Source organism: Microcaecilia unicolor, chromosome 4 (assembly GCF_901765095.1).
Source record: "Microcaecilia unicolor chromosome 4, aMicUni1.1, whole genome shotgun sequence".
NCBI lineage: Eukaryota > Metazoa > Chordata > Amphibia > Gymnophiona > Siphonopidae > Microcaecilia > Microcaecilia unicolor.
The window spans coordinates 360,375,958-360,393,110 of record NC_044034.1 but is presented as its reverse complement, the minus strand read 5'-3'; the positions used below and the strand labels follow the sequence as shown (position 1 = coordinate 360,393,110).

At 48.6% G+C, this 17,153-nt stretch overlaps 1 protein-coding gene across 1 annotated transcript in view; it reads left to right on the top strand.

The window, feature by feature from the left end:
• Positions 1–9,267: 9,267 nt before the first annotated feature.
• Positions 9,268–17,153, top strand: part of GRPR (gastrin releasing peptide receptor) — a 65,321-nt gene continuing 57,435 nt past the window's right edge. The window contains exon 1 of the mRNA XM_030199698.1: positions 9,268–9,712. Within this exon, the coding sequence (XP_030055558.1) occupies positions 9,291–9,712 (422 nt within the window). The 5' untranslated portion in view covers positions 9,268–9,290. The remainder of the gene's footprint in view (positions 9,713–17,153) is intronic.

Genomic DNA, 17,153 nt, shown 5'->3' with positions numbered 1-17,153 from the left:
CCTCCCACCACTACCACCACCTTTGACCCCCCCCCGGCCCCAACCCTTTCAACCCTCTCTTCCCGCTGCCGCTAACCCTCCCCCACCGCCATCAGGTACCTTTGCTGGCAGAGGTCCCCAACCCCCGCCAACCAAAGTCCTCTTCTCTGGCGCGGCCACGTTGCTGATCTGCAAGGCTTCTGTTTCTGTGAGTCTGATGTCCTGCACGTGCAGCAACGTGGCCGCGCCGGAGAAGAGGAACGTGCAGGACGTCAGACTCACAGAAACAGAAGCCTTGCAGATCAGCAACGCGGCTGCACCGGAGAAGAGGAGCGTGCAGGACGTCAGACTCACAGAAACAGAAGCCTTGCAGATCAGCAACGCGGCCGCGCCGGAGAAGAGGACTTCGGCCCCCGCCAGCAAAGGTACCCGACGGCGGCAGGGGAGGGTTAGCAGTGGGAGAGGGGGTCGAAGGGGTTGGCGGTGGGGGGGGGGGCAGGGCCAAATCTATGGGGGCCCATGCCCCCGTGGCCCCACGTAGCTACGCCCCTGCTTAGCACATAAGTGCAAGGGGCGTGCATGTGATAAGTTATGTACTAAGGTGCCACATTTAGCCGTGAACAGTTATGCCTGCTATAGACCTGGTGTAACTGTTCACAGTAGTTGAATAGTTAGGTTTCAATTTACTGTTTTCAAGTTTACCTCATTTATTGTATTTATGTTTATTCTTGGTTATTTTACTATTGTTATGCTGTTAACAAAATTGTAAGGTTTATGTTGTGGAGGAGTGGCCTATTGGTTAGGGTGGTGGACTTTGGTCCTGAGGAACTGAGTTCAATTCCCGGCACAGGCAACTCCTTGTGACTCTGGGCAAGTCACTTAACTCTCCATTGCCCCATGTAAGCTGCATTGAGCCTGCCATGAGTGGGAAAGCGCAGGGTACAAATGTAACAAAAATAAAATAGATACTATTGGAGATTCTACATGGAATGTTGCTACTATTGGAGATTCTACATGGAATGTTGCTATTCCACTAGCAACATTCCATGTAGAAGTCTGCGCAGGCTTCTGTTTCTGTGAGTCTGACGTCCTGCTGTGCAGGACGTCAGACTCACAGAAGCAGAAGCCTGCGCGGCCACATTGGTGATCTGCAAGGGACGACTTCTACATGGAATAGCAACATTCCATGTAGAATCTCAAATAGTAGCAATAGTGGAGGAGTGGCCTAGTGGTTAGGGTGGTGGACTTTGGTCCTGGGGAACTGAGTTTGATTCCCACTTCAGGCACAGGCAGCTCCTTGTGACTCTGGGCAAGTCACTTAACCCTCCATTGCCCCATGTAAGCCGCATTGAGCCTGCCATGAGTGGGAAAGCGCGGGGTACAAATGTAACAAAAATAAAATAGATACTATTGGAGATTCTACATGGAATGTTGCTATTCCACTAGCAACATTCCATGTAGAAGGCTGCGCAGGCTTCTGTTTCTGTGAGTCTGACGTCAGACTCACAGAAGCAGAAGCCTGCGCGGCCACATGGTTAGGGTGGTGGACTTTGGTCCTGAGGAACTGAGTTTGATTCCCACTTCAGGCACAGGCAGCTCCTTGTGACTCTGGGCAAGTCACTTAACCCTCCATTGCCCCATGTAATCCGCATTGAGCCTGCCATGAGTGGGAAAGCGCAGGGTACAAATGTAACAAAAATAAAATAGATACTATTGAAGATTCTACATGGAATGTTGCTACTGTTGGAGATTCTACATGGAATGTTGCTATTCCACATGTAGAAGGCTGCGCAGGCTTCTGTTTCTGTGAGTCTGACGTCCTGCACGTATGTGCAGGACGTCAGACTCACAGAAACAGAAGCCTGCGCAGCCACATTGGTGATCTGCAAGGGCCGACTTCTACATGGAATGTTGCTAGTGGAATAGCAACATTCCATGTAGAATCTCAAACAGTAGCAACAGTGGAGGAGTGGCCTAGTGGTTAGGGTGGTGGACTTTGGCCCTGGGGAACTGAGTTCGATTCCCACTTCAGGCACAGGCAGCTCCTTGTGACTCTGGGCAAGTCACTTAACCCTCCATTGCCCCATGTAAGCCGCATTGAGCCTGCCATGAGTGGGAAAGCGCGGGGTACAAATGTAACAAAAATAAAATAGATACTATTGGAGATTCTACATGGAATGTTGCTATTCCACTAGCAACATTCCATGTAGAAGGCTGCGCAGGCTTCTGTTTCTGTGAGTCTGACGTCAGACTCACAGAAGCAGAAGCCTGCGCGGCCACATGGTTAGGGTGGTGGACTTTGGTCCTGAGGAACTGAGTTTGATTCCCACTTCAGGCACAGGCAGCTCCTTGTGACTCTGGGCAAGTCACTTAACCCTCCATTGCCCCATGTAATCCGCATTGAGCCTGCCATGAGTGGGAAAGCGCAGGGTACAAATGTAACAAAAATAAAATAGATACTATTGAAGATTCTACATGGAATGTTGCTACTGTTGGAGATTCTACATGGAATGTTGCTATTCCACATGTAGAAGGCCGCGCAGGCTTCTGCTTCTGTGAGTCTGACGTCCTGCACGTACGTGCAGGACGTCAGACTCACAGAAACAGAAGCCTGCGCAGCCACATTGGTGATCTGCAAGGGCCGACTTCTACATGGAATGTTGCTAGTGGAATAGCAACATTCCATGTAGAATCTCAAACAGTAGCAACAGTGGAGGAGTGGCCTAGTGGTTAGGGTGGTGGACTTTGGCCCTGGGGAACTGAGTTCGATTCCCACTTCAGGCACAGGCAGCTCCTTGTGACTCTGGGCAAGTCACTTAACCCTCCATTGCCCCATGTAAGCCGCATTGAGCCTGCCATGAGTGGGAAAGTGCGGGGTACAAATGTAACTAAAATAAACTGTACCTGCTGTAGACCGCCTTGGGTGAATCTCTTCATAAAGACGTTTAATAAATCCCAATAAATAAATTAATATCTACAGTTAGCTGCATCGATGCCGACTTAGGCTAGAATTCTCTAATGGCATCTTATTTATTACATCTGTATCCCGCGCTTTCCCACTCAAAGCAGGTTCAATGCGGCTTACACAGTAAATGGAATACAGAATATTGTTAGAGAGGGTAAAAGTTAAGTATACCAGAATAATAGACGAGATGGGTAGGTAGAAATAGGCAATGGAGAGGGGAGTAAGGAGGGAGATGAAGTCTGGGTCAATGTTGTTATCATGGGGATATGTGTTAGGTATATGGTTCGTAAGATTAATCTGGATCATTTGGATATGCTTGCTTGAATAAATGGGTTTTTAGTGCTTTCCGGAAGGGTAGGTAGTCGCAGATTGATCGGATATGTCTGGGGAGAGCATTCCAGAGTTGACTGCCCAGGAAGGAGAAATTAGATCCATAATAGGTCTTGTACTTGATTCCTTTGCAGTTGGGGTAATGCAGGTTGAGGTAATTTCGCGAAGATTCAGACATGTTTCCGGTAGGGAGGGTCAATCAGATTGAGCATAGAGTCCGGAGATTCTAGAACTGGCATTCAGCCCAAATTGTGGTATCGAGCTATAGATCTGCCCCGTAGAGTATAATTATTCATTTACATGGATCATTCCCAAATCAAGCAATAAAATTCGCAGCAACAGGCACAGAGCAGAAGTACAATTAGAAAACATTCTGTTCAAACTCTGGTGTCACATCAGTGAGAGCAACACAAACTCCTCCACAACCAGACACTGAGAAATAACACAAAACCTTGCAAATAGACACGCGAACTGCACTAACCCTACCCATAAAACTCAGCAGTGCAAATGTTATAGAATACCGGAACGCCTCCAGCTGGAAAAAGAGAACAATTATACACAGAATCTCCATGTTACAAGAATCTTTCTCTGTGATTTCAAACTATACTAACCCTACCTATGAAAGTCAGCACTGCAAATATTCTAGAACTTGAAATCACCTCCAGCAGGGGACGGGGGGTGTGGGGGGAACAGAACAATGATACACAGAATCTACATGTTACAAGACTGCAGCATAGGCGCCCACTCCATGGGTGCTGTGGGTGCTCGAGCACCCCCAATATTTCACCCATCGGACGTTCGTTCCCTCCCTCCCTCCCTCCGAGTTCCAGGTTCGTCGCCCCCCCCCCCCGAGTTCCAGGGTCATCGTCCCTCCCTTCCTCCCTCCCTCCCTCCCTTCGAGGTCCAGGCCCCTCCCTCCGAATTTTAAAAGTCATCTTGACTTACCTCGTCGGGGTTACGGCGGCCTGCCTCAGTAAAAAGCGTGCAGGCTCGGCCCTTAATTCAGTTTTCTCTTCTCTCTCTCTCAGCTCTGGTCCCGCCCTGTGGAACTGGGAGGGAGGGGGTGGGGGTGGGGGACCCTGGAACTGGGAGGGAGGGGGGAGGACCCTGGAACTGGGAGGGAGGGGGAGTGAAAGGAGAGAGAGAGGGAAGGGAGGGGGGCCTGGAACTCGAAGGGAGGGAGGGGGGCCTGGAACTGGGAGGGACTGGAACTGGGAGGAGGGAAGGAGGGGGCCTGGAACTCTGAGGGAGGTGGAGGGGGACAGGGGAAGGGGATGGGGAAAGGGAGGGGGGATGAGGGGGAGGGAGGAATGCATCACCTGTAAAAAAAAAAAAAAATTTCAGCACCCCCAATCATTTTGAAAAGTTGGCTCCTATGGACTGCAGCCCCAGTCCTCACCTGCCCTCAGCTCCTGCGACAGCCCCCTTCTTGTTTCTGCCACCCTACATTTTAAAATCTTTTACCTTGAATTGGCAGTGCCTGTGAAAGAGAAACAGGTTGCCTCGAGCCGTCCTTCACTTTTCCGCCCTCGAGGAGACAGGAAACTACATCAGAGGAGGGCGGGACCAGGGTTGCCAGGTGGAAAATTTTTTTCCCACCCAATCCAGCCTAAAAACAGCCCAAAACCCGCCCAAACTCAAACCCCGCCCCTGACACCCCCACCCCCGCGTCATCACCCCCGCCCCTGCCGTCATCAACCCCGTCCCCGCCGTCATCGGCCCCGCATCCCCCGTCATCGGCCCCGCCTCCCTGTCATCAGCCCCGCCCAAAACGTCACTAACCCCGCCCAAAACATCACTAACTCCGCCCCCCCGCTGCCGAAAAAACCGCCAAAAAAACCGCCCTGAAGCCCAAAAAGCAGCCCAAAAAACCGCAACCCGCCGCGGGCAAAAATTGCCCGCGGCGGGTCGCGGAAAACCGCCCAATTGGGCGGTAAAACCGCCCACCTGGCAACACTGGGCGGGACATGGTGAGGGAAGGCTCAAGGCAGCCTGCTTCCTGCACAGATGCTGCTGATTCAAGGTGACAGGAACGAGAAGGGGCTTCATGGGAGCTGCAGGTGAGGACTGGGGGCTGCAGCTGGGGCTGTAACTAGCAGCTCAGAAGGAGGCTAGGGCTTCAACTGGGAACTGCTGGTAAGCATGGCTTGTGGCACCTTCCAGAGGTCAGGGCCCCCTGCCATGCTTAACGGGAATGGCCCTGGCTTTCAGCATCAAGAAATACGAGAAAGGAACTCTCTTCCCTTTAAGAAGACAATACTGTAGAACTCATTTCACCAGGGGATAGAGGGCATGGATTTTATTCCAAGGATTTCCTGATGACACACACAAAAGGAAGATACTATCCAATCCTAGACCTGAGGGACCCAAACAAATATCTAATCAAACAGAAATTTAGGATGGTCTCCCTAGGCTCCTTGTCTAAACAGGAAACTGACTATTCTATTCAAGGTATTTATATCAATACAGAGTCTAAGCAGGTTAAATCAAGAAGCCCCTACAAAGGATTTGAAGGATGCTTATACTCATGTATGGCTATATCCAACTCCCAGAAAGAACCCAATGATATCAACAATAGAATCTCCATTCAATCACCTTACGTTCTAACTCTTCCTACTCTGTTACCTACCTATATGTTTCATCTTTCCTTTACCCTTCACTATCAATTAAAATGTTCTATTACATATTGTGTTGACATTGCAAGTAGTATACATAACATACTTTGTATTATTTTTGAATATTTTTACTGCTGTAATTACCTATTGCTCATGTTTCACCGTCTTGAGTGAATTCCTTCAAAAAGGCGGTAAATAAATCCTAATAAATAAATATTTTATCAAATTTAGGAAAGCTGATATGAAAGTTTTCCCTAAATATAAGCACTACCCTTCTTCTTTGCTAACTAACCTTGGGATATGCATAATTCAATATTTTATTGGGCAAGCATCCACAAGAATGGGACTGTCCTTAGCTGTTACTATTAGTTAAAAAGACTAAATCCTGTGATACTGCGGGGGGGGGGGGGGGGGTTATATTATTATCTATAGAAATGATAAGTAGTAGGCGTAGTACCTGGGACAGGTTCAGTCACAGGTCTGCAAAAGTTGTTTGCTTTAACACATCGGTACTATAGGGAATGTTCATAGGGAGGACAGTGGAAAATGATTAAAATTAGGGCTGAATTTCAATTAAAATTTTTAATCACAATTAATTGCACAAAAGTATTTTATTTTTTTTCCCACTGCTGCTCCTTGTGACTCTGGGCAAGTCACTTAACCCTCCATTGCCCCAGGTGCAAAAAAAGTACCTGAATATATGTAAACCACTTTGATTGAAAAGTGATATATCAAATCCCATCCCCCTTCCCTTCCCTAAAGGACTAAGTCTCCCTCCCTCCCACCCCCAGATCCATCATCTCTCCATTATCTCTCTTTCTCTTCCTCTTCCCTTCCTTCCTTCCTCTCTTCCTCCTTCCTAATGTCTAGCACCTCTGCCTCCCTTCCCTCCACCCTTATGAGCAGCGACACAACCTTGGTGATGAGCAGTACTAAGATCTTCTCATGGCTGAAGAAGTTCACTGCCTTGGCGATAGCTTCCATCAGTGGCCACTCCAGTTCTGCTCATGAGTCTGTTTCTCACACTCCTTCCCCCATTGGTCGACATCTGTCCCTCCTCTCAATCCCTCCCCTATTGGTCTACCTTAAAGGTGGTCTTCTGTTGTGTTGGTCCCTGGCAGTGCCAGTGTTGCACATACACTGTCTGTGGCCTGCTCTGAAGCGTTCCCTCTGGCCCATCCCGTCTCCTCTGACATCACTTCCTGTTTCTGTAGGGGCAGCACAGGATGAGGAGGTGGGTGTTGTCAAATCTCATTGATAAAAAGTACTTCAAGGAGTTGCACTGCTGAGGTGACCGATGTTAATGTCTTATTGAAGATTTTCTGGTAGTCAGTTCCACTGCTGACAATATTGCATACTAGAGGACTGCAGGAGTGGCCTAGTGGTTAGCGCACCAGTCTTACAATCCAGAGGTGGCCAGTTCAAATCCCACTGATGTTCCTTGTGACCTTGGGCAAGTCACCTAACCCTCCATTGCCTCAGATACAAACTTAGACTGTGAGCCCTCCTGGGACAGAGAAATATCCAGAGTACCTGAATGTAACTCACCTTCAGCTACTACTGAAAAAGGTGTGAGCAAAATCTAAATAAATTATTTGAGATTCTGTTGCTACTATCTGAGATTTTACATGGAATGTTGATATTATCTGAGATTCTACATGGAATGTTGCTACTATTTGAAATTCTGTTGCCACTATCTGAGATTTTATATGGAATGTTGCTATAGTGAAGGAGTGGCCTACTGATTAGAGCACTGGTCTTACAATCTAGAGGTGGCCAGTTCAAATCCCACTGATGCTCCTTGTGACCTTGGGCAAGTCACTTAACCCTCCATTGCCTCAGGTACAAACTTAGATTGTGAGTCCTCCTGGAACAGAGAAATATCCAGAGTACCTGAATGTAACTCACCTTCAGCTACTACTGAAAAAGGTGTGAACAAAATCTAAATAAATTATTTGAGATTCTGTTGCTACTATCTGAGATTTTACATGGAATGTTGATATTATCTGAGATTCTACATGGAATGTTGCTATAGTGAAGGAGTGGCCTACTGATTAGAGCACTGGTCTTGTAATCCAGAGGTGGCCAGTTCAAATCCCACTGCTGCTCCTTGTGATCTTGGGCAAGTTACTCAACAAACTTAGATTGTTAGTCCTCCAGGGACTCTCCAGAGTACCTGAATGTAATTCACCTTGAGCTACTACTGAAAAAGGTGTGAGCAAAATCAAAATAAATAGAATACCACAAAACTTTTATAATAAGGTTAGCTTTGGGAAATGTGCATCTCTAATATCTTAGGTTTCAGTTTTATATCTATTACTGTGATAGGTTTTCTCCGGAATGTGCTTGCTTTTTGCAGGGATTAATTTACTGGAGCTCTTAAGTGATTCTTTCTCGCCCACTGACCTTGGGAGAGATGGCATTATAGGGGAGGGGGGCATCTTAATTATTTTTTTTTTTTTGCCTGAGGCCCATTTGGTACTAGCTATGCCACTCGTGGCGGTAAGTGCTCACACGCTAATTAAAAAAATGGTCATGCACTAATAGCAACATTAAAGCATGGCCATAAATGCAAAAATAGAAAAAAAAAGACATTTTTACAGCCACAGTAAATATGTCCTTAGTACGTAGAAAAGACCCGTTTAAAAGTGGGCTAAGACTATTTACCTCAGCTTAGTAAAAGGACCTCTTAGTTTGCAAGCATATGGGAGTCAGTCAGTCATAAATTAAATGGTTTTCACTTTTCAAGTGATCCTTGAATCAAAATAATGTTTAAACAAACAAAGAACGTTCAAAGAAAAGATAAAAGATGTTTCAAAGGAAATATGGGGGATTTAAAGAAGGTAGACTCAGGAAATTTTCCTCAGGCATTAATTAACTTGGCCACTAGGTGGCGGCCTCCCCCAGCAGTGAGCTAGTAGCAGCTGCGGGGCATCTGAATAGCTGGAGGTTTCCTATCATATTATACAGGGTGACGTTCAGAAGGGCTGCCTGCAGGATCCGGACTTTTAAAAGAGCGGATCTCCCTTTCCTCCTCTTAAACCAAGCCAGCAACTGCAGGTGCCGAGGATTGAAAAGACACTGGGGGGAGGCAAATGTTAGCACTGGTCAAACTTGCTAAACCGAACTCAGCGCACTTAAATCTAGATCTGCAAACTGAGCCAGACTGGGAAATGCAACTAGGGCACATGATTTGCTCAGGAAGATTCCCCCCCCCCCCCCTTTCATTCCAAACGGGCTCTTTTTTTTTTCCCCTCCTAGATGAAAATCAGGATTTAAAAATGTGATCAAACTCGCCCAACTTTGTTTTTCCTAGGGAAGGAAATACATGGACAACGCAGGACTTTGTAACTCTGCACAGTCATGGGATCTAGTTAGGGCTGCGCTTCAGTGCTGTGACAATGACACCAGAGGAATGCTTTCTGCTGGACTTGGAAATGGACGCTTTCACGAGTTCCAATCTCTCCTCCATCAATCAAACTTTCAATCAGTCCGTGTCGAGGGACGACTGGCTCTACCCGGGATACCTGTATGTCATCCCGACTCTTTATGGGCTCATCATTTTCATCGGACTTATTGGTAACGTGACCCTGATTAAGATCTTTTGCACGGTGAAGTCCATGAGAAATATCCCCAACCTGTTCATTTCCAGCCTGGCCCTGGGGGATTTGCTCTTGTTAATGACCTGTGCCCCTGTGGATGCCAGCAGGTACCTGGCAGATGAATGGCTCTTTGGCAGGGTGGGCTGCAAGCTGATCCCCTTCATACAGCTCACTTCCGTTGGGGTGTCAGTATTTACACTCACGGCTCTTTCTGCAGACCGGTAAGTTGCTTCCTGCAAAACAAGCTGAAAAGATGAGAACATGCTTGCATAAAACTTCTGTGTGCGTGCATTTCTTGTTTCCTTTCTTTCACCTAATTGCAAGCTCTGTTTTAGTTCAATTGTATATAAACTCCGAGCTCTCCGACCCCTGGTTGACTTAAATCCAAGGCTTTTTTTTTTTTGAGGGGGTACTTGGGGGTACTGAGTACCCGCACCTTTTTCATTGTCTGCTAAAACTGACCCATGGATTGCAAGTTTTAATGAAAGAGCTCAGGCTCTACACACCAATTCTGCCTTGTCATAGATTGTGTGACTGGTTGCAGGGGGCCTGGCTATGATGGGGTGGGTCCCTCAGTGATCACCTCAACCCTGAAGGGTGGCCTAGCATTTGAGTACCGGCACCTTTTTTGCTAGATAAAATGCACTGCATAAATCTGACCTGTTTCCTTTTTCTTTCTATAACTAAAATAATATGGGATGGTTCGAGGGCTTAACAGGGAATAACATGAAATTCACAACTGGCCTGGGAACGTGGCAGCTGCACCACAAATGCAAGGCATCTGGACTGAAAACAGGTGTATTAAGGGATTCCGATCCTTCAATGAGCTTTTAGACCGACTAAAATGTTTACCTGTTCTGCATTTAAATTAAATAATTGTTTGAAAAGTAAGTGATATAAATGGTTTCTGTTTATAAAGCGTAATAAGACTGGAAGGAACTTCCAAAGGTCATTTAATTCATTTGCTGCCTCCTCCAAGCAGGAGTCACTGTACCTAAGGTGGTCATATGATTTGTTCTTAGAAATCTCCAAGGTCGAAGCTTCTACCGCCTCCCTCTGTAAATTATTGCATTGTGTAACTCCATCCTAATGGCCAGCCTGAATGTTCTCAATTCCCTTCTAATGTGCACTCATAATTCCCCATCTGCCTGCTTTCCTTGTACCAACTTTATGCCAAGTTTTATTTTGACAGTTCTGGCTATAAATAGTTTGATTTTTCTAAACATCACTTATTAACATAATGCAGCCTTGGGTTATAAGTTTAATTTCTACCAATGTATTGTAGGCTATTGTTTTTTTGTTACGTTCATTTGTGAATTCATTGAGAAAAGTACTGTTCTAATACATTATAAAAAGTAGACCGATACACATATATAAAAAACCAAAGAAATAATTTATTCAAACCAAGATAAAAACAGTACCGACGTGGCCACGTTTCGCCCTCAGGCTGCGTCAGGGGTAAAACTAAAAATCAGGGGTGATCAACATACCCCCTTCAAAAAAGCTGTTGCACTTTGATCCAGAGCAGGGTCTGTTGACAAGCCCAGTTTTTTTTTTGAAGGGGGTATGTTGATCACCCCTGATTTTTAGTTTTACCCCTGACGCAGCCTGAGGGCGACTTTTTATAACAGATTTTTATGTAGCAAGTAGACTGTTGCCTTTTTTTTGCGGAGCAGGTGGGGGGAAGAGGGGTTGGTGGCTGGGAGGCTAGGATGGGGGAGGGCAGACTTATACGGTCTGTACCAGAGCCGGTGATGGGAGACGGGACTGGTGGTTGGGAGGCGGGAAATACTGCTGGGCAGACTTATACGGTCTGTGCCCTGAAAAAGACAGGTACAAATTCAAGATATGAGTTTATCTTGGGCAGACTAGATGGACCATGCAGGTCTTTTTCTGCCATCATCTAGTATGTTACTATGTTATCTGTTCTAACACATTCCATTGCCACACTGGGATGGGAGTGAAAAGAATTGAATGTGATTGCAGTTGTAGATGAATGGTTAGAAAAATGAGAATTCCAGTCATTGACAGCCGCAATTCCATACAAACACAGGGGCCCTTTCACTAAGCCGTGAAAGTGTCTGCGCACGCCCAACATGCGCCAAAATGGAGTTGCAGTAATTTCATTTTTTGGCGCGCGTGCGAAAAATGATTTTTATTTTTGGACCTGCGTATCGGATGCTTGCCAAGTGGCATTTGACGCGCTCGGGTCATTACTGCCTGGTTACCGCGTGAGACCTTACCGCTAGGTCGACGGCTGGCAGTAAGGTCTAAGAACCAAAATGGACGCACGGCAATTTTCATTTGCATGCGATTTCCTTTGAGCATCAATCACTGTTCCACATTCGGTAAGTTCAGTGGTGGCTATACACCACTGCTCCTTGTAAGCTGAGCGGGAGTACACTAACTGCATTGCTGCCAGTAGGGGGCAGTGCTTCAATATTTTGTTTTCAGTCACTAGGGACCAGGGGCGTATCTGCGTGGGGCCTCAGGGGCCTGGGCCCCCGCAGATTTCGCCCTGGACCCCCCTACCGCTGCCAACCCTCCCCCTCCGTTGCTCTCCTACCTTCGCTGGCGGGGGACCCCAACCCCCGCCAGCCGAGGTCCGCGTCTTCCTGCCGCTGCCGGCTGCCTCTGGTGCTTTCATTTGTCCATTGAAGCTGGCGCCGATGAAAGTTTCTTTTGAGTCTGACGTCGCTGCACGTTGTACGTGCAGGACGTCAGACTCAGAAACATTTCTGAGTCTGACGTCCTGCACGTACAACGTGCAGCGACGTCAGAGTCAAAAGAAACTTTAGTTGGCGCCAGCTTCAATGGACAAATGAAAGCACCAAAGGCAGCCGGCAGCGGCAGCGGCAGGAGGACGCGGACCTCGGCTGGCGGGGGTTGGGGTCCCCCGCCAGCGAAGGTAAGCGAGCAACGGAGGGGGAGGGTTGGCAATGGTAGCGGCTGGGGGGAGGGGGATCGGCAATGGCGGCGGCGGCGGCGGCGGCGGGGGGGGGGGGGCTATAATGTGCCCCCTCACTCTGGCCCTGGCCCCCCCTACCGCCGCAGTTCAGATACGCCCCTGCTAGGGACAGAGTCCTGCTGAGCTTACCTGTCCCTCACTATTGAAAATATGATAGTGAAACAGTGCCCCCTACTGTCAGGACTGTAGGTGGCAGACTGTCGCTCAGCTTAGAGGGAACAGTGCACATTGATGTCCATTTCTTTATGCAATGCCAGCAGATCCTTTTCTAAAATGCATGAGAAATGGATGTCCATATGTGATGTATTTATTTTATTACATTTGTACCCCGCGCTTTCCCACTCATGGCAGGCTCAATGCGGCTTACATGGGGCAATGGAGGGTTAAGTGACTTGCCCAGAGTCACAAGGAGCTGCCTGTGCCTGAAGTGGGAATCAAACTCAGTTCCTCATGGCCGCGCAGGCTTCTGCTTCTGTGAGTCTGACGTCCTGCACATCCGTGCAGGACGTCAGACTCACAGAAACAGAAGCCTGCGCAGCCTTCTACATGGAATGTTGCTAGTGGAATAGCAACATTCCATGTAGAATCTCCAATAGTAGCAACATTCCATGTAGAATCTCCAATAGTATCTATTTTATTTTTGTTACATTTGTACCCTGCGCTTTCCCACTCATGGCAGGCTCAATGCGGCTTACATGGGGCAATGGAGGGTTAAGTGACTTGCCCAGAGTCACAAGGAGCTGCCTGTGCCTGAAGTGGGAATCAAACTCAGTTCCTCAGGACCAAAGTCCACCTCCACCACCCTAACCACTAGGCCACTCCTCCACTCAACTCAACTTGAGCACTCATATTCTGAGTTGGACATCCTTTCTAAAATGTTGTTCCACAAGTTTGTAACCCGGGTCTCACCCCCTTTCAGGCTAGGTCCAGTCCGACCCGGGCAACAGGAAAACTTATTTCTCTCTAGTCACTGTCCACTCGGCTCACCACTCATGCAGTCACAGTCAATCATCCACGAGCTTGGGAGTGGGTCAGTGGTCCGTAATAGAGATCTGGGGAGAATAACGGGAATGTCAGGGTGTTTTTTTTCTCTCAGTCCAGGGACACCCACTCTCACCCAGGATTAACATGTATAGAATGTTTGTACGTTTGGGAAGCTTGCCAGGTGCCCTTGGCCTGGATTGGCCGCTGTCGTGGACAGGATGCTGGGCTCGATGGACCCTTGGTCTTTTCCCAGTATGGCATTACTTATGTACTTACTAGCCGTTAAGCCCGTTAAAACGGGCGCGTATTGGAATGTTTTTTTTCCCAAGGCCCCCCTCCCGTTGCAGCTGCAAGGCCCCCTGCCATCCTCCTTCCCTGCCAGCTCCAAGGCCCCCTCTGTCCCTCCCTCCCAGCTCCAAGGCTCCAGTCCTCGCCCTTCCCAGCTGCAAGGCCCCCTGCCCGCCCTCCCTCCCTCCCAGTTCCAAGGCCCCAGGCCCTCCCCCCCAGCTCCCAAAGCCCCCTTCCCTCCCTCCCAGTTCCAAGGCACCCTGCTCTCCCTCACAACTGTAAGGGGCCCCATTCCCTCACAACTGTAAGGGCCCCCCTGCCCTCCCTCCCAGTTCCAAGGCCCCCCCCCCCCCGTGCCTTCTTCCCAGCCAGCTGGAAGGCCCCCTTCAGTCCAGCCCTCCCAGCTCCAAGGCCCCCCCTCCTTCTGAGACCTCCCATGTCCCCTCCCCCCCAAGGTAGCCGCTACCGCCCCCCACCCCGGAGTCGCCCCGCCCCCCCTTCACCTGGCCCGGGCCCTCTCTTCGTTATTCAACTTACAGCAGTACCAAAACAGCAGCAAGCAGCAGCTCCCGTTGGCCTTCCTTCACTGCCTGTGCCTCGCCCTCGTGTGACGTCACGTCGGCGAGGGCGGGGCACAGGCAGGGAAGGAAGGCCGACGGGAGCTGAAGCTGAGCTGCTTGCTGCTGTTTCGGTGCTGCTGTACGTTGAATAACGAAGAGAGGGCCCGGGCCAGGTGAAGGGGGGGTGGTGGCGACTCCGGGGGGGGGGGCGGTAGCGGCTACCTTGGGGGGGGGAGCAGTAGCGACGTCAGCGGTTCCCTCCCTCCCCTTCCGCGCAGTTTCCCTCTCTGTCCCGCCCCCCTCCCCCCTTCATCATGTCTTGACGCGGGGACGGGACAGAGAGGGAAGTCTGTACTGCGCATTTGCAGGTGAGTCGGTCACTTGCCATTTATAGGTTTGATATGTACTTATGCACCCTTTCCAATAATCACGCTGCACTCCAGTAGTTTTGTTTAAATGCAAACCAACTTTATTGGAACTTCTTCAACTGTCATATGAACACGGCAAATGCTTTAGATATTTACAGTTCCATTCACTCACAGGTGGGATGAGCTTATTCACTCTGCTTCACTTTCCAACCAGTGGCGTTCCTAGGGCGGCTGACACCCGGGGCGGATCGCCGATGCGCCCCCCTCCCCCGGTGAAACGACACCCCCCCCCCCCCGGGGGCATCTTTACCTAATGGGGGGGGGGGGGGGGGGTTCCGCGAGCCTGTCTGCTTCGCTCGTTCTATGCTCCCTCTGCTCCGGAACAGGAAGTAACCTGTTCCGGGGCAGAGGGAGCACAGAACGAGCGGCGCCAACAGGCGCATGGCACCCCCCAGTGGCGTGCACCCACCCCCCCCCCCCCCCCCCCCCTAGGAACGCCACTGTCTCCAACAGGTTCCACTCTACATATTTACACAGACTCCTGTCCTTTCATGATAGGAATAAATTCAAAGCTGCTTCTGTTACTCTTGACACCAATCTGACTCTTTCAGGCACAGACCCTTTGGCTGTCCTTCTCCCAGCAGTGCACCTCACGGGGCTACACTCCAGCCAGTCCTTGAAAAAGGCAGTAAATAAATCCTAATAAATAAATAAAAATATGACATTATTTTTATTTATTGCATTTGTATCCCACATTATCCCACCTATTTGCAGGCTCAATGTGGCTTACATAGTTTTGTAAACATTGTCATTACAGGATAGCAGATACATTTAGTGTTGTGTAGAAATTAAGTGAGGGAAGAGAGAAGAAGGAAGGGGGTGAGTAGGGTAATTATAGGAGGTGGGTTATCTTAACTGAGTGGGTTGGTGAGGTGGACTAGTGTGGCTATCGGTTCTCATTGTAGGCCCTGTTGAAGAGATAAGTCTTCAGAGATTTGCGGAAAACAGGACTTACGCTTGCTAAAACCAGGCGTAAATCCTGGTGTGAAAGTTGGGAGCATATACCTCCAGTTGTGTAACACTATGGGTAACTTCGGGGAATTCCCAAACCCCTCCTATGGCCCCGGCCCCTTTTGGATTGCGCACAAGAGGGTTTGGGCCCAGTTCTTCATGAAATCGCTCATAGACAGTTGCGGGTGCAACTTCAAGTTAGTGCCAATTAACTCCAATAATTGATTGTTAGCAGCCAGTGACTGAGTGTGTTAATGGCTCATTAAACAATTTAGTTGTGGGTGCAACTCGGAATCATGCCCGACTTTGGGTGACCTTTATAGAATCTAGGGGGTAGTGTGTAGTCTGTATTTCGCACCAACTGCAGTACGCTATCCACGTCCTTTCTCCGCCCATGCCTTGTTTAGTTCCCGCCCCCTAATATATAATGCACTTAGCATGCAAATTAGCATGTGCTAACTACTAAATCACTGTGGTAAGAGTTGCACGCTTGGGCGATAGCAGCTAACGTGCTGATTTGTGGATTGACTGCAAAAACTCCATTGGCTACAATACAGGGCTAAATTAAAAAAAAAACTCTATGTCTGATCTTCAAGGCCCTGAAAGGAAATGGCCCCGAGTATCTGAAGAATAGGATGATCCTCCACACACCGCCAAGGACACTAAGGTCCTCCCAAGGACTTTCACTGACTACACCCTCTCCAAAAGACATTACACAATGTGATACCCGCAAGCGAGCCTTCTCCGGAGTAGCCCCCACACTCTGGAAGGCTCCACTTAACACAAGACTATCTCTATTTCAGGAAGCAGGTGAAAGCTTGGCTCTTCAACCAGGCCTTTACTGGAAGAAGTAACTAACTTGTTAGTCTCACTCACACACACAAGGATTGACTCAGGCTGCACATACTGCAGCAGGACATGTTTATCCACTCCTAGCGTAGCTGAGATAATCATCTCTCTGACTTCATGTGCTACTTTCTTTAAAGGAAAGGAATTATAATTTTAAATAGGAAAGTTAGCATTCAAACTGAAGAATAAAGTTCACAAAGCAAAGGAGGGGATGACACAAAATGGGTAGGATAAAGGTACAATACAGGGCTAATTTAAAACTCTATGCCCAAGGCCCTGAAAGGGAATGGTCCCAAGTACCTGAAGTAATAGGATGATCCTCCACACACCGCCAAGGACACTAAGGTCCTCCCAAGGACTTTCACTAACTACACCCTCTCCAAAAGACATTACATGATGTGATACCCACAAGCGAGCCTTCTCCGGAGTAGCCCCCACACTCTGGAATGCATTGCCTGAAAGGCTCCGCTTAACACAAGACTATCTCTACTTCAGGAAGCAGGTGAAAACTTGGTTCTTCAACCAAGCCTTTAACGGAAGAAGTAACTAACTTGTTGGTCTCACACACACAAGGATTGACTCGGGCTGCACATACTGCAGCGGGACATGTTTATCCACTCCTAGCCCAGCTGAG